Below are 26,260 nucleotides of genomic sequence, written 5' to 3' on the forward strand. Positions count from 1 at the left end.
CAGACCTCTAAAGTCATAGAGGAAGAAAATAGGCGTTTTTCCCCGAGATGAGAGCAGAGGGGTTGAATCAAGACATAGGTGATGGGGGTGGATGTATACCCCCATCCCCCCTTTCCCTCCTGGGTGTGTGCTGGTCCCTGTGGCCCGACCCGTCGTGGGTGTAATGGGGCCTTAGGGGAAAGTTCCCATGGCTGAAGCTGGGAGCTGGATCTATGTGCCCAGGGATGGGGGCTGGGTCTATGTGCTGGGTCTATGTGCTGGGGGCTGGGTCTATGTGCTGGGGGCTGGGTCTATGTGCTGGGTCTATGTTCCCAGGGCTGGGGGCTGGGTCTATGTGCTGGGGGCTGGGTCTATGTGCTGGGGGCTGGGTCTATGTTCCCAGGGCTGGGGGCTGGGTCTATGTGCTGGGGGCTGGGTCTATGTTCCCAGGGATGGGTCTGGGTGTATGTTCTGGGGGCTGGGTCTATGTTCCCAGGGATGGGTCTGGGTCTATGTTCTGGGGGCTGGGGACTATGTGCCCAGGATTGGGGCCTTGTGTCTGGGGTCTGTCAGGGGGCTGGGTGTGGAAGTTCCCAGGGCGGAGGCTGAAGGCTGAGGGGGCCGCAGGGGTCGATCTGACAGGACGGCGTTAGTAAAATTAGCAATTAACTGGCAGGGCGGTGCAGCCGCAGTGTGTAATACCCCTGGCCAGGGACCAAACACCCAGGGGCCTCCGCCAACAACAGCCTCTCTACTTAATTGACAGAGCGAGGGAGGGAGGGATGCATCCCATCCCAGTGTCCTTTGACAACTTCCAACGGTCAAATGTACTTTGAGGGAGTTTCTGTGTCTGTGTTTTTTTTTTTTTTGTGTGTGTGTGTGTGTGTGTGTGTGTTCGTTGAACATAATTTTACGTCTAGATCTGTCTGTTTATTTGTTTATTTATTAATTTTATTTTTATTTAACCTGTATTTAAACAGGGAGTCACATTGAGATGAAGAATCTCTTTACACAGAGAGCCCTGTACACATGACAATAAAAACAGAACATTAAAACAACATTCACATGTGTATAAAACAATGCAATTCAGCACAACAACAAAAAATACATTTAATAAAAGCAATCACATTCAACTACATAGAGGTCCTCAATCCATAATGTAAACTGTCTGAGTGACACCAGCACATCGAACTGCAGTGAACTCTGCAGATTGTTCCACAAATTAGGGGCAAAACATTTCCAAACGCAGATTTTCCCAAATCTGTGGAGACTGGAGGGATGTCTAGTGTTATTCATTCCTGTGAACGGGTTTGGTAACTTCTGATTTTATCTTAATGAATGATGTTACATATAGAGGGAGTTTCTGTCAGATTGCTTTGTAAATAAATCAAAGAGAATGTAGCTTTCTTCTTCCAAAGAGGTCCATCCCACATTTCTTCAATGATGAGTCCTAAAATTGTCCCCTGTGATAAAGCATATTGCTGAATGGGGGGGACTGTGTGTATTGGATGAATGTGTTGATATGTCTAGTGTGTGTGTGTGTGTGTGTGTGTGTGTGTGTGTGTGTGTGTGTGTGTGTGTGTGTGTGTGTGTGTGTGTGTGTGTGTGTGTGTGAAAGTAGCGTGTGTTTGTCCTGTTAGCAAGACTGGAGAGGAGGGCAGGGGAAGCCTGGGTAGGCCTGGTCCATCAGAACACTCCAGACTGTGAGTGTGTCCATAATGGCAACCAATTCCCTACATAGTGCACTATGCCCCATGGAACCCGGTCAAAAGTAGTGTACTACATGGGGAATATGGTGCAATTTGGGAGGCAGATTGTCTCTGTAGAACTCAGATATGAATCTGACTGTTTCCTGCTTAATTATTTATCTCCATTTGCTGCTGATTTGGCCCTTTACTGACTGGCCTCAGCACACTCTGTAGTGGGGTGCATAGTTACTCACATTTACACACACACACACACACACACACGGACACACACGCATGCAAACACACACACATGGACATGTACGCAGGCAGACACACACACGCATCCAGGCATGCACGTAAACACACGCGCGCACACACACTTTTTTCATAGGTGAGGTCAGGGAACAAGTTGGGGGTCCCACCCTGGGGCTGATGGGAGAGAGAGAGGCAGATGGAGAGAGAAAGAGAGGCTGAGGAGGGTACACTGTAGCGAGACAGAGAAAGCTAGGCAGGTCCCTCAGCCACTTAGAGCCATAGTTGTGGTGTATGAGTGGGATCTCTACTCCCTCCACAGGGAGGCCTGCCATTCTGTTCTGGGCTACAGTAAATACACAATGAAATATTCCAGACCTCGAACATAGATGCTCAAACACATACACAAACAGAGATGCATGCACAAACTTCGCACATACACACACGCAAAACACTAATCTATCCCATTCAATATTCTGTGCAGTGGGGTAGATGATTATGCCGTTGCGATGTCAATCACTCAACAATTCTACCGTGCTGTGGGAATGAATAAATAAACTGCTTTGAATGAAAAGTGAACGATTTATGAGTCCTGTACTGGGCTGTCCCTGCCAGAACTCCCTCCATCCGTCTCTTTCTCTTTCTCTCTCCCTCTCTCTACACCTCTTTCCTCTCGCTCTTCACCCTTTCCTGCCTCCCTCTCCCATCCCTCACTCTGCCTCTTCCTCTCCCTGAGCTTGTTCCCCTTACAGAAAGCTCACAGTAACAGTAAGCCTGATGTAAGGATTGATAGAGTTGTAGTTGTTATGAAATATACCGTAACTCACAATAGTTGTCCTCTAATCTCTGAACAAACTTGAATACCCCAACCGGGACCTGTTATGTTATGCAGTGATTTACTGTGCTTACAGTTTCTATACTGTACCTACCTAAAAGGTGTCCACACTGGCTAATGTGTGAGAGCCCTGTACACATCTACAATATATTTAAGATTCACAGACTGTTAAGCAATAACTTGTGTACAATAACTGTCTAAAAAGACTGTCAAAAGAGTCTCACTGTGCCAATACAGAGTTTTATATTTCAATACAAACTGTGGAGAGTTACATGGCATTACGTACTGGCAGACAGTCAGACAGAAAGACAGGTGTGAGACTTACAGAAGGACAGCAGGGTTAGACAGACAGACAGACAGACAGACAGACAGACAGACAGACAGACAGACAGACAGACAGACAGACAGACAGACAGACAGACAGACAGACAGACAGACAGACAGACAGACAGACAGGTGTGAGACTTACAGAAGGACAGCAGGGTTAGAGAGACAGTCAGACAAAGAAAGACAGGTGTGAGACTTACAGAAGGACAGCAGGGTTAGAGAGACAGGCAGATACAGATAGGCAGGTGTGAGACTTGCAGAAGGACAGCAGGGTTATAGAGACAGACAGTTGTGAGACTTACAGAAGGACAGCAGGGTTAGAGAGACAGACACAGAAAAATAGGTGTGAGACTTACAGAAGGACAGCAGGGTTATATAGACAGATAGACAGGTGTGAGACTTACAGAAGGACAGCAGGATTAGTGAGACAGACAGACACCGAAAGACAGGTGTGAGACTTACAGAAGGACAGCAGGGTTAGAGAGACAGACAGACTGACAGGTGTGAGACTTACAGAAGAACAGCAGAGTTAGAGAGACAGTCAGGCACAGAAAGACAGGTGTGAGACTTGCAGAAGGACAGCAGGGTTATAGAGACAGACAGTTGTGAGACTTACAGAAGGACGGCAGGGTTAGAGAGACAGACACAGAAAAATAGGTGTGAGACTTACAGAAGGACAGTATGGTTAGAGAGACAGACACAGAAAAATAGGTGTGAGACTTACAGAAGGACAGCAGGGTTATATAGACAGATAGGCAGGTGTGAGACTTACAGAAGGACAGCAGGGTTATAGAGACAGATAGACAGTTGTGAGACTTACAGACGGACAGCATGATTAGTGAGACAAACAGACACAGAAAGACAGGTGTGAGACTTACAGAAGGACAGCAGGGTTAGAGAGACAGTCAGGCACAGAAAGACAGGTGTGAGACTTACAGAAGGACAGCAGGGTTAGAGAGACAGTCAGGCACAGAAAGACAGGTGTGAGACTTACAGAAGGACAGCAGGGTTAGAGACAGACAGACAGACAGGTGTGAGACTTACAGAAGGACATAGGGTTAGAGACAGACAGACAGACAAACAGACAGGTGTGAGACTTACAGAAGGACATAGGGTTAGAGACAGACAGATAGACAGACAAACAGACAGGTGTGAGACTTACAGAAGGACAGCAGGGTTAGAGAGACAGACAGACAGACTTACAGAAGGAGCTGCTTTCGTCCTTTGTGCCGTCCATGGTGCCATCCGGAAGCATCTGGAGGTAGAAGCCATGCCGGTTGTAGAGTCTCGTGACGATGCCTTTCAGTTGGGGCTCTGCAGGTGGACAGGACAGGGTTAATTTGTGCCCTCATATTGCATGATAGTCAGTGATGTTTGCACTCAAAATTCAGCATCTGGGAACAAACAGCAATAAAGCAAGATTCTACACTCTAATGTATTTTCTCCCAAATATATTATAACGTGATTTACACTGAAAGGCAGCATCTGTGTCCACAGTGGCCTTCTCTATTAAATTATTATTCATTTTTTATTTTACCTTTTTTTAACTAGGCATGTCAGTTAAGAACAAATTCTTATTTACAATGACGGCCTATTGACGGGACCTTGGTGCCTGCTTAAAAAGCGGCAGCGTCTACGATGAGGGAGGTAGGGTGTGTGTGCCTGCCTACTGCCTAGCACGGGGAATGCTTCATTAAAGATGAATAGCATGTGAGGCTGTGCTGCTCTGTTCGCGATAAGGCAGAGGAGTGTGAGAGAGAGAGAGAGAGAGGAGGAGAGCGAAAGACACAAACACAAACAAGAAAAACTTGACTGAGCTACTAAACGTTTAATGACACGGGACCCCGTCTTCCATCTACTGTGACGCTCCGTTTTGTTGTTTACAGAGTATGTTCTGAGGCAGAAAAATTGTTTGTAGAGCTAGCTGGGATTTATATCTCCAGATGAACAGAGTTTACCTGCTAAATTTGCAGGCTCTTGTTGTGTAGTAGCTTCTGGTTGACAGCAAGCGTGCTAGCTAACGCTACGGGACAACAGCAGTCGTTTACCCTCCCCCACAACCATGGCTGTAACTACATACGAGGACACTGAGGTCCAGACCCCTGCAATTGTTTCGGAGAAAAAAAAAGAAATATTAAAAGTACCAGTCAAAAAGTTTGGACACACCTACAAGGGTTTTTCTTTATTTTTTTATATTTTCTACATTGTAGAATAATAGTGAAGATATCAAAACTATGAAATGACACATATGGAATCATGTAGAAACCAAAAAAGTGTTAAACAGATCAAAATCTATTTTATATTTGAGATTCTTCCAAGTAGCCACCCATTGCCTTGATGACAACTTTGCACACGCTTGGCATTCTCTCAACCAGCTTCACCTGGAATGCTTTTCCAACAATCTTGAAGGGGTTCACACATATGCTGAGCACTTGTTGGCTGCTTTTCCTTTAATCTGCTGTCCAACTCATCCCAAACCGTCTCAGTTGAGTTGAGGTTGGGTGATTCTGGAGGCCAGGTCAACTGACGCAGAAATTCATCACTCTCCTTCTTGGTCAAATAGTCCTTACACAGCCTGGAGGTGTGTTGGGTCATTGTCCTGTTAAAAAATAAATTATAGTCCCACTAAGCCCAAACCAGATGGGATGGTGTATCGCTGCAAAATGCTGTGGTAGCCATGCTGGTTAAGTGTGCCTTGAATTCTAAATAAATCACTGACAGTGTCACCAGCAAAGCATCCTGGTGGGAACTACGCATGCGGATATCATCCGTTCACCTACTCTGCGTCTCACAAAGACACGGCAGTTGGAACCAAAAATCTCAAATTCGGACTCATCAGATCAAAGGACAGATTTCCACCGGTCTAATGTCCATGGCTTGTGTTTCTTGACCCAAGCAAGTCTCTTCTTCTTATTGGTGTCCTTTAGTAGTGGTTTCTTTGCAGCAATTTGACCATAAAGGCCTGATTCACGCAGTCTCCTCTGAACAGTTGATGTTGAGATGTGTCTGTTACTTGAACTCTGTGAAGCATTTATTTGGGCTGCAATTTCTGAGGCTGGTAACTCTCATGAACTTATTCTCTGCAGCAGATGTAACTCTGGATCTTCCTTTCCTGTGGCGGTCCTCATGAGAGCCAGTTTCATCATAGTGCTTGATAGTTTTTGCGGCTGCACTTGAAGAAACGTTAAAATTCTCGAAATTTTCCGTATTAACTGACCTTCACTTCTTAAAGTATTGATGGACTGTTGTTTCTTTTTGCTTATTTGAGCTGTTCTTGCCATAATATGGACTTGGTCTTTTACCAAAAATGTCTATCTTCTGTATACCACCCCTACCTTGTCACAACACAACTGATTGGCTCAAACGCATTAAGAAGGAAAGAAATTCCACAAATTAATGTTTAACAAGGTACACCTGTTAATTGAAATGCATTCCAGGTGACTACCTCATGAAGCTGGTTGAGAGAATGCCAACAGTGTGCAAAGCTGTCATTAGGGCAAAGGGTCTCTACTTTGAAGAATCTCTAATATAAAAATATTTGTATTTGTTTAATAACACTTTATTAGTTACTACATGATTCCATATGTGTTTTTTCATAGTTGTGATGTCTTCACTATTATTCTACAATGTAGAAAATAGTAAAATAAACAAAACCCCTTGAATGTGTAGGTGTGTCCAAACTTTTGACTGGTACTGTATATCAACTATGACCATAGAAAATCAACTATGGTCAAAGTCTAAATATTGCTCCCAGCGGTGATCAAAGCTTACAAAGCTTAAATTATTGATCTGAGTTCTAATCGTGGTTGCCTCTGGAATCATGAACAGTGGTTTGTTCATTATGTTCGCCTGCGTCCCCCAGATTTGCCTCCTTTATTTGCATTTTTAGCAGCACATTCACCACTCTCTCTAACCCTGCCCTCTAGCGGCACCGGCCAAGGGCCTGAGACATGAAACAAACTTCCCCAGCTCAGAGTCGGCTCTCTAGAGAAGTAGGCAAAACTAGAGATGCTGCTGACAGGTTGTTTGCAACGCCAGACCAAAGGCAATTTTTAAAACCTTACCGCGACTCCTGTCGTGTCTACAGACATCCCCCAAACAAACAAAAACCGACTTTCGGAAAATTAGTGCACACCTTAGTTGCTTATAGACATGGCTGAAATGTATGGCTGCAATGCATGCAGGAGGAAGCAAGAGAGAGAGGGAGAGGTTAGTACAGTGGTACCCAAACTTAGGGTCGAGGCCCATGTCGGGTCCCCTGAGAAAATCTGTACTAACCTTATCAAAGAAATTAGGAGGGAAAAAAATGATTTGTTTCAATATGAACACATCTCAAGATGGCCTATCTTCCCTATAGGCCTGCATTAAAATGCTATCAAAATGCAAAAAAATACAGTTCTAAAAAGTTTTATTTATATCGGTGGTTGTTCTTCTTATCCATTACCCACCTTTTTTACCACTACATCACTGATATTATTAGAATCGTAAGTAATATTCAAATAATTAATTTGAATGTGATAATAGGGTCATCTGTGAGTTCCATTGATATCTGTTTGTGTGGAGCTTGATTAGTAATGCCTTGGAATACGAACGTGAATACTATGTAATTTGAGAAAAGAGATACAGTATATTCAGAAAGTGTTCAGACCCCTTCACTTTTTCCACATTTTCTTACCTTACAGCCTCATCAATCTATACACAATACCCCATAATGACAAAGCGAAAACAGGATTTGAGATTTTTTTTGCAAAAGTATTCAAAATAAAAAAACATACCTTATTTGCATAAGTATTCAGAACCTTTGCTATTAGACCCGAAATTGAGCTCAGGTGCATCCTGTTTCTATTGATCATCCTTGAGATGTTTCGACAATCGGATTGGAGTCCACCTGTGGTAAATTCAATTGATTGAAAAGGCACACACCAGTCTATAAAACCAAGCCATGAGGTCGAAGGAATTGTCTGTAGAGCTCCGAGACAGGATTGTGTTGAGACACAGATCTGGGGAAGGGTACCAAAACATTTTTGCAGCATTGAAGGTCCCCAAGAACACAGTGGCCTCCATCATTCTTAAATGGAATAAGTTTGGAACCACCAAGACTCTTCCTAGATCTGTCCGCCCTGCCAAACTGAGCAATCGGTGGAGAATGACCTTGGTCTGGGAGGTGACCAAGAACCCTATGGTCACTCTGACAGAGCTCCAGAGTTCCTCTGTGGAGATGGGAGAACCTTCCAGAAGGACCACCAATTCTGCAGCACTCCACCAATCAGGCCTTTATGGTAGAGTTGCCAGACTGAAGCCAATCCTCAGTAAAAGGCACATGACAGCCCACTTGATGAAAACCTGCTCCAGAGTGCTCAGGACCTCAGACTGGGGCGAAGGTTCACCTTCCAACAGGACAACGACCCTAAGCACACAGCCAAAACCATGCAGGAGTGGCTTGGGGACAAGTCTTGTACTTGAACCCGATCAAACATCTCTGGAGAGACCTGAAAACAGCTATGCAGCAAAGCTCCCCATCCAACTTGACAGAGCTTGAGAGGATCTGCAGAGAAGAATGTGAGAAACTCCCCAAATACAGGTGTTGTGTCTTTGGCATCATTAAAGGTGAAGACTGTTATTTTATCAAATCATTCTCTGTAATTATTACTACGTGATTAAACTAATCATGTAAATTGAATTAACTAGGAAGTTGGGGCACCACGGAAAATCTTCAGACTACAAAGTTATACTTTTCCAAATATAACTCTTCAGATATTTTAATATCTGATCAATTAGTCTTCTATTAATGAATTATTATTTACCTCACGCCAGTCTCATTCCAAACGTCGTAAATTGTTGGTTATCTGCACGAACCCAGCCTAAACTATGAATCATCCATACACCAATTGGCTTAATCATTTATTTACTAAGTAACTAAATACTCACAGAAATGCATAAACAAACAAATATTGGTTACTAACAATGATAGGGAAGATCCCCTAGTGGGCTAAACCGATATAATGGCTTGGTGGACAAAGGGAAGGGGGTGTGGATGAGAAAGAGCGGGAAAGACAAAATGGATCACTACACACAGTGGATAATTATATTAATTGAAATGCTAATCCTTTGCACATGAACGCTCGCTCATTCGGGAATAATTGCAATCAATATATTTACGCCATTATGTAGTTGTTGTCTTCTCTGTTGGAATCATTGGTCAGTTCATCAGAGAGTCTCTGGCTACTCATGGCGGCAGCTCCTGATAGTGTCTGTTGTAATGGATACGTCAGACATTGTTGTTCTTGGAATAGATGTTTCGGTGGTTGTCGTTATTCGCATCCCAGGTTTGCATAATTTCTAGCTAGTAATTAGTATCTAAGATTTGCTCTTATTCTGTAGGGATCGATAGTCTCAGAGTTTATTTCCAGCCGTGTAGCCAATGCTCCACGTGGTATGGTTAGGAATTCAACAACCATTACAACCTTAGCTTACACTGAGGTTTTTGTGGTCTTAACTATTCCCAAACACAGCTCACGCTGTGGGTTTGCTTAGTCTTAAGAGGATTTTCTCAGGAGGGGCTTTTATTTGTAACAGTAGAAGAGGGCGGTTCCATGATGCCAGATCATGTCTGTGCTCACGGGGGCGTGGCCGCTGACTAGTTACATTTTACAGGGAATACAATTCTCTCAAAATGAAAGGTTAACGTCACATTACATCATTTCACAAATAGTTTCATCTTTACTTATTCATTTTATACAAGAATTAGATGCAAACACCATAATTGAGAAATGTACACATTCAGTGATATAGTTATGTGTGTTTCCTGTCCTTCGTGATGTCACCAAGTGAAACACACTCAACATAACTGTCCCTTAAGTGTCCACGGACCCTTCCCTCATTCTCACAAGTGGACATATAGTTTCATTTTCCCATTCTGGGGATTTAGGAGTTTGGCTGCGTGAAATCCTTTGTTCACTCTGTGGTCTCTCTTTCTGCTTGAAAAGGGGGAGAGAGTCTCCACCAGGAATTTACGACCTGAGATAACAGAACGTGGGTGTAGTAGAGAGTGAGAAGGAGGAAGCCACGATCTACACCCAGAAAGGGCCACATCATGACACAGGTGTGCCAAGCTTGTAGCGTCATACCCAAGAAGACTTGAGGCTGTAATCGCTGCCAAAAGTGCTTCAACAAAGTACTGAGTAAAGGGTCTGAATACTTATGTGAATGTGATATTTCAGTTTTCTATTTTTATAAATTTGCAACAAATTCCAAAAACCTGTTTTTGCTTTGTCATTATGGGGTATTGTGTGTAGATTGCTAAGGAGAAAAAACTATTTCATCCATTTTAGAATAAGGCTGTAATGTAACAAAATGTGGAAAAAGTCAAGGGTCTGAATACTTTCCGAATGCACTGTATCTATGTAGAGTTGAGGATTTTATGCAATTCATCATTACAACTGACTGAACAGTTGCTGATGCTACTTGTCAGTGTGAATCATTTCTCATATTTCCCCCCTTTCAGGGGTATAACATTACGATTGCATATCTAATAGGCTATGTGTTTGTAGATCGACTGAATGAACCTACAGCAGCCAAGGTGATAATGGCTAGGGTCGTTTTTGCTTGATGATTTCGGTTCTCCATACAACATTTTTAAGAGTTTTAATTGTATCGAATTGCAGTAAACTTTCAAAAAGTTATTCCGGACCTCACTAAAACTCAAACCCTGGTTACGGCCCTTCCCACAACAGAGAAAATCCTTCCCATAAGACCTCAAAAGAGCAGGGAAATAATATGTAACATCGTGTGTAGCTTCCTGTTGACAGCTGCGTGCTAGCTAATGCTATGGGACAGCTGTGCTATTTAGAAAGAATCCTCCCATTTCAACCTCCAAAGAGCAAGGAAATACACCTGGAATTATGTAGCCTGTTGAGTAAGGTGACCAGATTTCTGAAATTAAAACCGGGGACATTTCCAGTTCTGCGGTCAATATATCATTAAAATATCCAATGTTATTATCTATGAAATAAAAAAGGGGGACAATTCCGGTTTCATGTATTTAGTCTAACAGGCACACTGTGATAGAGAAAACAACTATATTACAGAAACACTACAGACAAGACAGAACTGTCCAATCTGAACAGCCATTCAGTGGTCCTGGTAGTCTGGGTAGAATAAAAGCAGAAGAGAACATGAGCAAAATTGAAAAAAACAGACAATAGTACATTTGAAATACTTAACAACATAATAAAGAAATAAGACGATGATGAGATTATATTATGTAGTTACCACTTATACCAACCTAATCTGTATATTTCTCAGAATAATGTATTTTCTTCAGGATTGCTCTGTCTTTGGCCAGCTTCTCCATGAACTCCTAGCAGGGGAGGTTGAAGTTTGTCTTCACAATAAGCATGGCCTTGATGGTAGGAACAGTGAACCTATTTCTTGCTGCTGTCCATAGATCATTCATTTGGGAGAACACTCTCTCGACTGGTGCATTACTTCCAGGTAAGCACATGACAACAGACGCTAATCTAGCCAGGTTAGTGTGTGGGATGTCGTTCTCTTTGAAGTGGGTAACCACCGTGCTCCATCTCTGACTAAGCGGTGTCTCAGATGTTTTCCATTCTTCAAGCGATCCCCCCTTTAGGAACTCTTGCAGGCCAGTAACCTCGTCAAACAATGCATCCTCATTGATGGTCACATTGGGGCATTTTTTCCTGCAGTGTGCCTGCTGCCTTCTGGATCTCTTCACGCTGAGGTTGCCTTTTTAAAAGGAAACAATGTAAATCTTTTAGATTATCTGTGTTCTTTCCCCATGCTTGCAAGTAGTTCACAGCCGTAGTGAAGAATGATTGGGATGTTTTGAGAAAGCTCTCTTTAGACATTGCTCCATTTCCCTCTAGCTCTCTCAGAAGTCCTCTGACCAAAACTGGAATGAAGTTGTCATCACATTTTGCAGTCAATTTTGCCTCAATGTTTCTCAGAATTGCAGCTGACTCCACAGCACAGCGGTCCTGGCCTTCAAGCATCTTGATCGTGTCACTGAATACGGTCAGGTTTCCATGGACAAAGGCCAGCCAAAGTTCAGCCAGTGGATCTTCGAACATTGTTCGCAGGACAACAGGGCATTTGTCTTCAGAAAGAAAAAAGGATTTCAATGGCACATACCTTTTCAGCACTCTTTCTAGAGCAGGGAGCATGGACAGCCAGTGAACATTGCTGTGTCCTAAAATGTTATGGTACTCCTGGCCAACAAACTCACAAAAGCCCATCAGTCTGTCTACTCTGACGGTGAAAATATGAAAATATCTTTGTGAACAGGTACTCAACATCAAGGGGAATCATATCCAAAGCTGTTCTGGCCGTGTTATGAATGATGTGGGCAGGACAACCTAAGCCAATCACCTCCCGCTACAGAGCATTTTTAACTTTGGTATGGACATTGACCCTCCCCAGCCTATTCAGTCCTCCAAAGTTGGTATTTGTGTTGTCAGCAGAGAATGCCACGACTTTGTTTTGCAGGTTACCGTTTTGGATGACCACCAGGACCTCAGCTGCAATCTCCTCTGCTGTTTCTCCTTTCAATTCAACAAAATCAAGCAGTTTTGTTTCCACAGATGTGTTGCCACCATATATCTGACTACCATTGGCAGCAGCTTTACATGTCCATGATTGGACGCATCAATGGACAGGGACACAAATTCAACCTGGTCTAGGTCCTGTGTTACCAAAGTAGTTGCCCAGTGAGCATTACTCACTATGGCTTCACATTTTGTCCTAGCACATGTAAACTGGCTCATAAAGCTTCCGTGTCAGTTGTGCTGGGCAGTCCATAGATCTGTAACTATGATTGTGTCGCATAGTGTGGTATGCAAAGACACCCTCCTGCACAGCTAAATCATATTCTTCTCAGGAAGGCTCTACCTTCTTGAATTAATGTGGTGACAGAGGGCATACCAGTACGGGCAATCAGAGAGGCTTTATGCTTTTTTGTCTGTTGATGTTCTACCACTGCCGTTCTTCCCCCGCTGCCAATTGAAAAAGAGGAATTACAAAGGGTGCAGTTAACCATTCTATCGTCTTGACCTGAGCGTATAAACGGAAATTCTCTCATCGTGTTGTCATTAAAATGGCATTTCCGTTTCTTGGAAAGAGCCATTGTACCTCCTCTGTCTGCTCTTCTTCACTCTCCTTGTCACTCTTCTTACTCTCTTAACTTTTTCTTCTCCTCCAATCTTTCTCCACTCGTCGTCCTGCTCTTTCTTCCTTTCCTTCTCCTTACCTTTCCACCTCACTCTTCCACACTCTCCTTGCTTCACTCTTTTTACTCCCTTAATTTTTCCTTCTTCTACTCCAATCTTTAATAATAAATAGTACACTATTAGATAAAATACTTTGGTTAACAGATTCCCATTGCTTGCCTCATTTTTGTATTTTATCTCAAAAACATTGTTTGGAATAATAAATTGGCAGGTTCTAATCATATCATTACCTTTCCTCCTCTCTCTCTCTCACTCTTCTTCCTAACCAGTCTTCCTCCTCTCCACTCTCTAACATAAAACATTATGCTAATGTTATCCATGAAAATTTGAAAATATATTTTCACCCTACTTATAATGCCAAACCATTAAAATTGTAATCTACAAATAAATATTCTCATAATTGTGCATTAATTTAATATAATCATATTTTCAAAATAAACCGTCCACTGCATGTTTACATGTGAACGTTTTTTAACCTAGCTACCATGACAGTAGCTGGCTAACCTAGCTAGATAACTTAGTCGACATAGCTAATTATTTAAAACCTTATAAAGCAGAGAATCTATCTATATAATAAATTGTGACATTATAACATCATTAGCTAGTATCTCAAACGAGTGTAACTTACCTGGCTTGAAAAAAAGTTTGTGGTGATGTTATGGATTCACTTGACACTTGCTAGCTTCTGGCCGAGTTTTCACAGCAGTTTTCTCTAAAACTAGCGCGAGCAAGTAGTTAGAAGAAGAAGAAGAGTGAATGAAGCTGATATAGCTAACAGCCCCCTCTGCTGGACAAAATAAGCACAACGCGATTGAGACGTCAACCGGTAGACTCTGCTGCCCGGTCTTTCTTGCCACATAAAATATTATTTCACTATGCAGTCTGTTTTTAACACACATTTCTGGGACAGCTCCAGCCGGGGACAGGCCACTAAAAACGGGGACTGTCCCCGGAAAATGGGGACGTCTGGTCACCCTACTGTTGAAAGCTACTGTAGCATGCTAGCTAATGCTACAGGACAGCAGTTGTTGTTTTGTAACTCCACACAACAGAATCCTACAATTTAGACCTCAAAAGAGCAGGGAACTACTGTATGACAAGAAGTGTGTTGCATCTTATGTAACATCCTAGCTAGCTAACACTGTGCTATACACTGAGTGTACAAAACATTAAGAACAGCTGACCAGGTGAATCCAGGTGAAAGCTATGATCCCTTATTGATTTCACTTGTTAAATCCACTTGAGTCAGTGTAGATGAAGGGGAAGAGACAGGTTAAAGAAGGAATTTCTAACTGGTATAGGCCTATTTCTATTTTGCCCTGTTTATCAAAAGTGTTGGAAAAACTTCTCAATAATCAAATGACTGGCTTTCTTGATGTCTATAGTATTCTCTCTGGTATGAAATCTGGTTTCCACTCAGGTTATGATGTGTCACTGCAACCTTAAAGGTCCTCAATGATGTCACCATTTCCCTTGATTCTAAGCAATGTTGTGCTGCTGTTTTTATTGACTTAGCCAAAGCTTTTGATACGGTAGACCGTTCCGATCTAGTGGGCCAGCTAAGGAGTATTGGTGTCTCTGAGGGGTCTTTGGCCTGGTTTGCTAACTACCTCTCTCAAAGAGTGCAGTGTATAAAGTCAGAACATCTGCTGTCTCATCCACTGCCTGTCACCAAGGGTGTACCCCAAGGCTCAATCATAGGCCCCACGCTCTTCTCAATTTACATCAACAACATAGCTCAGGCAGTAGGAAGCTCTCTCATCCATTTATATGCAGATGGTACAGTCTTATACTCAGCCGGCCCCTCCCCGGATTTTATGTTTAAACGCTCTACAACAAAGCTTTCTTAGTGTCCAACAAGCTTTCTCTGCCCTTAACCTTGTTCTGAATACCTCCAAAACAAAGGTCATGTGGTTTGGTAAGAAGAATGCCCCTCTCCCCACAGGTGTTATTACTACCTCTGAGGGTTTAGAGCTTGAGGTAGTCCCTTCATACAAGTACTTGGGAGTATGGCTAGACGGTACACTGTCCTTCTCTCAGCACATATCAAAGCTGTAGGCTAAAGTTAAATCTAGACTTGGTTTCCTCTATCATAATCGCTTCTCTTTTCACCCCAGCTGCCAAACTAACCCTGATTCAGATGACCATTCTACCCATGCTAGATTATGGAGACGTCATTTATATACTCTTCTGTAAACTGGTCATCTCTGTATACCCGTCGCAAGACCCACTGGATGTTTATTTATAAAACCCTCTTAGGCCTCACTCCCCACTGTCTGAGAAATCTACTGCAGCCCTCATCCTCCACATACAACACCCGTTCTGCCAGTCACATTCTGTTAAAGGTCCCCAAAGGTGTGCAACTCAATATTATACACAACAGAGATAATCCTTTACTTTAGACCTCCAAAGAGCAGGGAAATACTGTATGACAGGGAATGTCAGAACAGTTAAGCGCCGCAATCAAGATTTAAGGAACGACATTCAAATATCCACGAGGATACACTATTAGGAAAAAGGGTTCCAAAGGGGTTCTTTGGCTGTCCCCATAGGACAAACCTTTTTGCTTCCAAGTAACAACAAAACGATCACGTGGGTGGTCAAACATCAGACAAACCGGGTCAAAGTTCGACAACTTGGTTGTAATCTGTAATCTCCATTCTGGACTGGAGTATTCTTCACACTTCAAAAAAAAAATTTGTAGTAACATCACACACGCATACACACACACACACACACACACACACAAAAACACACACAACCACACTCACGCTCCCCCTCCAGTCAAGGTTAAAAGCAGCAGTATCCACTGTGAGTGGTGTGGAGGCGGGGGATCATGTCAATTAGACTGGGCTGTGTTCAGCAGGACGTCTGGGGGTTCTGGAGAGGGCAGGTGCGAGCCGAGGAGAGCTTCCCCCTCCTGAGTGCCTCCTGCCTGGCCTGGACAAGCTGTCAGACGGACCCTCCCTTATTCTGTATGCTAAACACTGCAGCGGCACAACCACTCTATAATTCCACCACCAGCACACACACCATCTCACATGCACACACAGACAGCCCCACCCAGCTCATCCCAAGCCCCAGCCATCACCGGAGCCTGATAGAGAGAGCCATCGATCCAGGGTTAGGGCTTCTCAGGGCTGGACAGGACTTTTTTTCTATTCTGGTTGTGAAGCAAGGGGTAAGAAGACAAGCCAAGTGGACACTAGACTTGTGAGTCCCAATATTCCCCTGTGACTCCCATCTAACTTGACCCATTCCCAATGGTTTCTTTCCATGTCGGAGGGAACTGAGAAGTCTGTGTGTGTGTGTGTGTGTGTGTGTGTGTGTGTGTGTGTGTGTGTGTGTGTGTGTGTGTGTGTGTGTGTGTGTGTGTGTGTGTGTGTGTGTGTGTGTGTAAGGTCTGAGATAGACATATGAGTGCTGGCAGGCCTCATCCCAGAGAATGGCAGTGAGGGACACATCTTAAGGAATGGGGTTGGCAGGGGGCAGAGGGGTGAGGCAGACATGCCAAAGACTGGAGCCGTCACACACAGACAGATGCCCACAGTGGGACCTCACTCTATTTTTCCCATTTACATTTTAGTCATTTAGCAGACACTGTTACCCAGAGCGACTTACAGTAGTGAGTGCATACACTTTCAAACTTTTTCATACTGGTCCCCCGTGAGAATCAAACCCACAACACTAGCATTGCAAGCTAGCATATGCTCTACCAACTGAGCCACACGGGACCTCACTGGCAATGTTTCTCCCTCCCTCTTTCTTTCTCTACTCTTCATCTCTTCCTTCTAGTCTCCTCTCTCTCTCTCTCTCTCTCTCTCTCTTTCTTTCTCTACTCTCCATCTCTTCCTTCTATTGTCTCTCTTTCTCTGTGTGGTTTGGATCATTCTCAATAACGCCATGTACACTACCGTTGAAAAGTTTGGGGTCACTTAGAAATGTCCCTGTTTTCCATGAAAACATACATGAAATGAGTTGCAAAATTAATAGGAAGGTTATAAATAATGATTTTTAATTGAAATAATAATTGTGTCCTTCACAACAGCTCAATAGGGTTGAGATCCGGTGGCTGTGCTGGTCACTCCATTATAGACAGAATATCAGCTGACTGCTTCTTGCTGCTTCCTGCTTCTTTCCTAAAAAGGGAAGCAGGAGGAAGGAGGAAATTGGCTCCAATTAAGTGCCGTCCACAGGGTATGGCATGGCGTTGCAAAATTGAGTGATAGCCTTCCTTCTTCAAGATCCCTTTTACCCTGTACAAATCTCCCACTTTACCACCACCAAAGTGTAAAGCTGAAGTTGTGGAGCAGTTGAAACGCGTTCTCTGGAGTGATGAATACGCTTCCCCATCTGGCAGTCCGACAGACGAATCTGGGTTTGGCGGATGCCAGGGGAACAATACCTGCCCGAATGCATAGTGCCAACCGTAAAGATTGGTGGAGGAGGAATAATGGTCTGGGGCTGTTTTTCATGGTTCGGGCTAGGCCCCTTAGTTTCAGTGAAGGGAAATCTTAACGCTACAGCCTACAATGACATTCTAGACGATTCTGTGCTTCCAACTTTGTGGCAACAGTTTGGGGAATGCCCTTTCCTGTTTCAGTATGACAATGCCCCCAGGTACAAATCGAGATCCATACAGAAATGGCTTGTCGAGATTGATGTGGAAGAACTTGACTGGCCTGCACAGAGCACTGACCTCAACCCCTTCGAACACCTTTGGGATGAATTGGAACGCCGACTGCGAGCCAGGCCTAATCGCCCAACATTAGAGCCTGACCTCACTAATGCTCTTGTGGCTGAATGGAAGCGAGTCCCCGCAGCAATGTTCCGACATGTAGTGGAAAGCCTTCCCAGAAGAGTGGAGGCTGTTCTAGCAGCAAAGGGGGGAACCAACTCCATATTAATGCCCATGATTTTGAAATGAGATGTTCGACGAGCAGGTGTCGACATACTTTTGGTCATGTAGTGTATGCTCAGAGTATGAGTGCTGAATCTGGGATCAGTTTAGCCTTTTAAGAAAAAGATAAAGAAAGAAGTAAGAGGAAGAGAAGGAAGTGAGAGAGAGAGAGAGAGAGAGAAGCAAAAGGAAGAGAGCGAGAGAAGAGAGTAAGAAGGAGAGATAAGGAGGGAGGGATGTGTGGGAATAGCGTGGCTGCGGCGGTGGCGGGGTAGCGCGGAATGACTGTTATTTCATTAGGAGAGATTCACAATCTAAATAAAAGAGGAGGGCTCGTCACGCCAAACGTCAATAAAGCACTGAGGCGAGACAGTGCTTAAGCAAATCAGTCTGTCTGTCTGCTGAGACACTGGAGGGTGAGACGGTGCTGTTCCTTATACTGGTCAAATAGCTCAAATAACTCAAATAGCTCAAGTAACTCAAGTAACTCAATGAACTCAAATAACTCAAATAACTCAAGTAACTCAAATAACTCAAATAACTCAAATAACTCAAGTAACTCAAGTAACTCAAGTAACTCAAGTAACTCAATTAACTCAATTAACTCAATTAACTCAATTAACTCAAGTAACTCAAGTAACTCAAATAACTCAAATAACTCAAATAACTCAAATAACTCAAGTAACTCAATTAACTCAATTAACTCAAGTAAGTCAAGTAACTCAAGTAACTCAAGTAACTCAAATAACTCAAATAACTCAAATTGCAATAGTTTGACATAGATTCCGGATTCCTTCTCCTCTCTTGTTAAGCCAGTCACCGTGTTACCCCTTACTGCAGCTAATATTGTCTTTGCTCCCTCAACTTCCGGCTTTTAAGACACCCAACCACATTGGTTTTTACTACACTCTTTACTATACGGCTTTCCCTTTTTGGTTCCCGGTAGAACCCTTTTGGCTATCATGTAGAACCAACCCGGTGGAATGGGTTTTACCTGAAACCAAAAGCGTTCTCCTATGGGGACAATAAAAAAACTCTTAGGTTCTAGATAGCAGTTTTGTTTTCTAAGAGTGTAGCGTTAATATTTCATATTGAACCATTTATTGCATCCATGGCAAATCACCTGGACTGAAGGTACCCAATAAATAATAATAATAAGAAGAAGAAGACTAATAATAATATTAGTAATAACACTAAAGAACAAGCTACCTCTTCTTACCTCCACACAACTGTGGCTGAGTCCCAAATGGAACCCTGTGCCCTATATGGTTCACTACTTTTGACCAAGGCCCTATGAACCCTGGTCAAAGGTAGTGCACTACATAGGGAGCAGGGTGGCATTTTGGGATGTAGCAGGTATCTCTACTGTACCAAAAGCTGCTGTTAGTGAAGCTGCAACATCTCACATCGCTGTTCCTATCACGCCAAATAACAAAACTCTAGAGAGCAGTTAGAGCGTTCGAGAGAAATACATACACACACGCGCACACACACGCGCACACACACACACGGGAGGCATAAAAAGCTCTAGGTGTATCTTCCATCACATTTTCACATATTCATATTCACGATAGGTCTGCATTTAAATTGCATCAAATGACCATGGCTGCTCTTGGTGGCCCTGTGTGAGTAAGAGTAATGGGGAGGGAGGCAGGGAGAGCCCACTTCCTAATGGGCGTATTTAGTGGGACCATCAATCATATCTGGCTGTGAAAGACTTCCTCATCATTCATCTAGAGATGGGCGTGGTGACACTTTAAAACAAACTATTTTCTCGCCAATGCTCCGACTCCGGAGCCCGCCCAACGCCCGCTTTTAGGGAAATCGATAATGATAATTAATGAAACTGATTTATTCGGTGTTGATAAATGAACGGTCGTGGAGCTTATTAGACATCTATTAACGTGTTAGGAAAGGTTAGTGATAAGAAGAGGAAGAAGCAACCAGGTCCAATGAAATGGAGCCCTGTCACTATGTACAACAGCTCCAACTCTTGCTGTCACTTAGACCCCTAAGTAAGTTACAATGGCTCACCAACTGGGACAGTATTTCTCTACTGACATTGCATTGGCTGAAGAGAGATGACAGCTAGCCAATGAACACAGTACACATCTCTTGGGATATGCCCTAAATGGCACCATAATCACATATAGTGCAGTTAGGAAATAGGCTGCCATAGGACATAGATATGTACATTTTTGGAGGCAGCCTTGGCCTATGGCGGCCTGAGAAATGGGCAAAAGTGGACAGAAAACGAAGGAAAAGTGTGTGAGTAGGAGATAAAGTGGATATTTGTCAGCTGTCTCAGTCTAATTCCATAATGTCTGTCTCTATATCCAGAGAGACTAGATACATACAATGAAGGCAGAGAGGCTAAGACACAAAGCCATACATCACATTTATCTCAATCTACTTCCTGAAAGGCAGTCACACAGACACACACACACACACACACACACACACACACACACAGGACACTTATACACAGAACACACACTCATACACATACGCACAGATGCACACACACATGCACACACACGACACACACACACACCCCGCTGAGAGGTCAGAGTGAAGGAGGGGAGTTGACGATTAATTAAAGAGAGACTAATGAGCAGTTTGTCTGTAAAACTTAATGATTTGTAGCTTAACGGACGGCAGAACGATTAAGACCGAGATAGAGATAGAGGGAGCCAGAGAAAGGAGAAGGGGGAAAGAAAAGCAGCTGTCAGAGAAATGAGTGAGCGATGGGCTAAAGAGGAAGAGATAAGAGGGAGGATGAAGGGGAATATTGATAAGGAAGGGAGAGAGGAAGAAAAGAGGGAAAAGAAGGGAGGCGGGGAGGGAGGGTGAAAAGAGAGGGGAAGGGAGGGAGGGAGGGAGGGAGGGAGGGAGGGAGGGAGGGAGGGAGGGAGGGAGGGAGGGATGGATGACAATGCTATAGAAGAGGAAAGTTTCCCTTGGGGGCTGTCGTGTTCAGAGGAGAATATATGAAGAGTGAGAAAGACAGACTAACTTGCAGGCAGGCAGACAGGCAGGCAGGCAAACAGACAGGCAGACAGAGACAAATGGAAAGACAGACGGGTAGAGTGACAGGCAAACCGACAGATGGATAGAGTTAAAGAGAGAGAGGGAAGGGAGAAAAGAGAGGGGAAGGGAGGGAGGGAGGGAGGGAGGGAGGGAGGGAGGGAGGGAGGGAGGGAGGGATGACAATGCTATAGAAGAGGAAAGTTTCCCTTGGGGGCTGTCGTGTTCAGAGGAGAATATATGAAGAGTGAGAAAGACAGACTAACTTGCAAACAGGCAGGCAGGCAGGCAGACAGGCAGGCAAACAGACAGGCAGACAGAGACAAATGGACAGACAGACGGGTAAAGTGACAGGCAAACCGACAGACAGACAGATGGATAGAGTTAAAGAGAGAGAGGGAAGGGAGAGCGAGAGGGAGAGAAAGCGTGAAGGAGAGAGCCACTGCGGAGGTTTCCCATGCCGAGCCGTTAGTGATGTTAATGACGTTAACGATTAGACCCACAATGCTCTGGTGTCTGGCCTCCACCCAACACCTGATAGAACAGGGAGGAGCGGAGAGAGGGAACAAGATAAAGAAAAGAGAGCGGTGAGGAGGGAGGGTAGAGGGGGGGAGAGAAAAGGAAGGAAGGGAGGGAGTGGAGAGAGAACGTGGGAAAAGAGAGAGGGGTGGAAGGAGGAGGAGAGAATGAGCGAGAGAGAAAGGGGAGAGGAAGGGAGAGGGTGAGAGAGAATGAGAGAGAAGAAAGAAAAATCCAAGGCGGGGCGGAGTCAGCGAAGGAGTGGGAAGAAAATCAATCTAGCTTTAGCTCTTGTGTTGCAATTTGCATCGTTAAAGGGCGTCAAAGTTGGAGGATGGCTACGAACCAAACGAGGAGCCCTTCTTGTCTTTCAGCTGTTTAAATGGTTTAATACCCAATACATTTAACAGGAAAGTGATCCAACATGGTAATGTTAAAGTGGTATGACCTATGGACAGATACATTCTGTATATTCCCTTAAGTGCCGTTAGAGGCCGATACTAGCCAATAATCTGCCTCTGAAATCTCTGTCTCGTCGCTCTCAGGATGACAGTTACTGATTGGCATCATTCTACAGTGTGACTCACTATTCCATACAACTCTGTATATTTCACAGTCAACCGTTAACACTGCTTCCAGGCAGCTATTCATATCACCTTGCAAATTCCTATTGTGAACTGACACTTTGTACTCCCACTGCAGTGCTACTGTTCTGTGTCTGACTCACTGAGCTGAGGAGAGACAGTGTGTGGCTGCCAATGCCTTACACACACACACACACACACACACACACACACACACACACACACACACACACACACACACACACACACACACACACACACACACACACACACACACACACACACACACACACATCTCTCTCAGCAGTTTTTGAAGACAGCTCCATTCATCTGTGTGTTTATCAGCGAGTGTGTGTGTTTACCAGTGCGCGTGTGTGTGTGTTTGTGTGTGGGTTTATCAATGAGTGTGTGATAGTGAGTGTGTGTGTATGTGTTTATCAGCTAGTGTGCGTGTGCGTTGTGTTGGCACGGCAGTGTGACAGAGATAGATGGGGTGGAGTGACCCTCCGATGGACTGGTGTTCTCTTGCGTCAGTGCCCCCCTGACCCCTGTGTGGCGAGCAGCGGCGGGCACGCTCTCCACACAGTCCATTAGTTAATGACCGCTGTACCGTCCGCCCAGCGAGCACCAGTGTGTGACTGTGTCTGAGCGGTGTACAGTCTATGTGCTGTCTCCTTAAACACCAGTATGGAGCAGAGCATTTTAGCACGTCAGCAGCAATGCACAGGACGAGAGAAGAGGACACACCCCCAACAGCTAGAAGAGAGAAAAGAATGACGGCGGAGGATAGGAAGAAGAACAGAAGGAGAAAAAGAAGAAGAGCAGTTCCTAGCTATTTTATTACCACAGTTCAATGAGGCAGCACAGACACTGAGAACGGAGGGAAGATATAGGACAGAGAGGGAAGAGAGAAAAGTGTCAATTATCCTGTATGAGGGTGAAGTGTCCTCTTGTCTGCAGTTCCACCCTTCTCTCTCTCTCCCTTCTCTCCCCCTCTCGCTCTCCCTCCATCTCTCTTTCTCTTTCTCTAAATACACAGGTTCACCAGACTCCTCTCTTCTCCTCCGCCCCAGAGTGCTGAGGCAGCAATTCTGCCACTTTCTCTCTCCATCCCTCTGTCTTTCTCTCTCTCTCTCTCTCTCTCTCTCTCTCTCTCTCTCTCTCTTTTTAGCGGTGAGTCGAAGCCACGGCAGTGGGACATGGACCACAATGCTAATCAGCTTTCAATGGTGAACATCTCTCTCTCTCTCTCTCTCTCTCTCTCTCTCTCTCTCTCTCTCTTTCTCGCTCAAAAACACCCTGTCTATCTTGTGCCAGGAGTCATAAAAACAAACAAACCTCAACTAGCTATTTATCTCTTTACTTCCCTCCCTCACACATTCCCTCCGTTACTCCAAAATCTATCTCTATATACGTCCCTGTCAATTCCCACGGGGGCAAGTAACAGCCATGAAACTTAATGGTCTCACATGCACACACACACACACACACACACACCCTATTTTACAGCTGTCCCCCATAAAGATACAAACAAATTAAAGACCTGACATATTTAGTATTCTCACTGTCATATTCGGGGACGTGTGACACTGCGTGTGTTGACAAAGAAATGCTATGGGTGTCCTGACATATCGTGTGTGTGTGTGTGTGTGATTAAGCTCGCTGGCTCGCTCTCTCTCTGGCGGGCCCTGTCTCGTCACCTTCTTCTGGGTGACATTCCTAATTAGGGACTGGAGGACAGAGTGTGTGTGTGTGTGACAGGCCGATGCGCACACAGCCATAAATGTCACCGTCACCCACATGTCAGCCAGGGTTGCCACGACAACAGGAAATACCTTGGGTGCCTTGGCAACCAAGCAAAAGCACGCTGTTTAGTTTCTGTGGGCGACTGAGAAAGTTGGTGGGAACTCGCTCTTTCTTCTGTTCTTCTTGTCTTTCACTCACTCTCTTCCTCTCTCTCCATCTCTTTCTCCCTTTCTCAGTATTTATCTTTCCTCTCTGTCTCTCTCTTTCTCTCTCTCTCTCTCTCTCTCTCGTGTAATCATATCCTTTACACCATAGGCTCCCAATCTAATCTCATGCATCAATACTCTTTAATTAATCTGATTTGCTGGGAGTCTCTTTATGTCTCTCTCTGATTCTGTCCTCAATGTATCCGCTCCCCCGCTACACACGCACACACAGTCAGTGCACGCACCCACACACGCACCAATCATTCCCCCATGATTGCCCTGCAATCACCTGAAATGCCACACGGCGAAACATGAAATGTAGTCCTAATAATTTCCCCGATTCATTTGTACCACTGCTGTTTCCACCTCCTGCGTAATCCTCTCTAACTGCTCAAATCAATTGTGGCACTGGCTCCCAGACAAAAACAACTACAGATAGACAGACTACCATGTCCTGATACAGAGTTTGGTCAGGGCCAAATTAAGTGTTATTCTTTTAGTGATGGTTTCATATTGTTCAGTTGCTGCTTTAGCAACGGCGGCTCTGTGGTTTTGGCTCCTGGCCACTGAACCAAACTACTGCTATCCTATCCCAGTGTGGTCTGTAGTAAGTCTACCACAAAGAGAGACAGGGAGAGCAGTGGTGGGGTTTCTTTTTCTCTCTCTCCACCAACCAGCAAGACTACCCACATGGTTTACAGTTGCAGCAGGTGCTTCCTGCTCCATCTGTTCATCCCCTTTTATCTTTATCTTTCTCTCTCTCTCTCTCTCTCTCTCTCTCTCTCTCTCTCTCTCTCTCGCTCTCTTTCGCTCTCTCAAGGTTGGGGAGAAACTGATTGTATGTAGAAAGACAAATGTAAATGTAGAGAGTTACAAGTAATATCATTACAAAAAACTGTAATCAGTTACGTTATCAGTAAACATATGTGACCCGTTTCAGGAAACCAGGCGTATGTCTCGGGTCACTGCTTCACAGGAGCCGTTTGAACGTAAACTTTTTAAAGAAAATCAAAATCCGTTTTTTGGCAGAAATGCCTTCTCGAACATGTGAACTTTCTTGTGCTTTAATAATAAACATGTATGCCATCTGTAAATACAAATACAATTGTTAAATTACGAGCCTAGTTGGTTTAGCCACAGAAAAACACAGCAACCTTCCCCCTAGCCATGATTGGCTGGGCTGGACATGCCGAGAGATGAGTTTAGATTGGTCTGCCATGTAGCCGCTTCTGTCTATTTGAGCTGGTCATTATGTCTAGATAATCCTAAATAACGCAACTTAAAAAAAAATGTATTGCATAGTAAAACTGCATAAGTGTTGCTCTCCACTTTCTGGAGGACCGAGTGTTGAAATCAGTGGAATTCGTGTATGATAGCTAAGGAGATGGAGAAAACACCTGTGTCCGGATTATGTCTTTAAACTACGGGCAACCATGGCATCCGACAGGAAAGGCATCCATCCATGATGTATACGGGTAAGATAGTTTGACAGAAAGTGGTTTCATTTCAAGTTAAAGTGTACTGTTAGTTAGTTAACGTTAGCTGGCTGGCTCGCTAGGTAAGGTTACGTGTATGATCGTATTATTCATATCCCAGAGCCATTTTCTTGGCTAGTTATAGCCTAATGTTAGCTAGCTAACATTGAATCTGGTGTGTTAGTTACCTGCAGATTCATGGTAGTAATGTCATGAGTTGGGATAATGGTTCATTGTTTAGCTAGCTAGCTACATGTCTTAACAAAAGACTCCACTTTGCAAATATCCATTTTAATAGAATGCCACTGCATCAACTGTTGATAGACGTACTAGCTGGTAAATTCGCTCTGGCTATCTACTCCGATTTCAGACCACGGGTAAGATCTAGCTAGCTCCATTTTCAGATTTTACAAGTTTCTAATCTTTTCATTTCAAGTTAGTGTACTGTTAGCTAGCTAGCTAGTGTTAGCTG

General features: G+C 44.1%; 1 protein-coding gene across 1 annotated transcript in view; it reads right to left on the reverse strand.

Moving 5' to 3' along the window:
* Nucleotides 1–26,260, reverse strand: part of fgf11a (fibroblast growth factor 11a) — a 116,862-nt gene that overhangs the window by 52,283 nt on the left and 38,319 nt on the right. Inside the window, exon 3 of the mRNA XM_029760247.1 lies at nucleotides 4,285–4,395. Coding sequence (XP_029616107.1) covers nucleotides 4,285–4,395 — 111 coding nt within the window. The remainder of the gene's footprint in view (nucleotides 1–4,284; nucleotides 4,396–26,260) is intronic.

The sequence above is a fragment of the Salmo trutta genome, chromosome 8 (assembly GCF_901001165.1).
Source record: "Salmo trutta chromosome 8, fSalTru1.1, whole genome shotgun sequence".
Lineage (NCBI taxonomy): Eukaryota > Metazoa > Chordata > Actinopteri > Salmoniformes > Salmonidae > Salmo > Salmo trutta.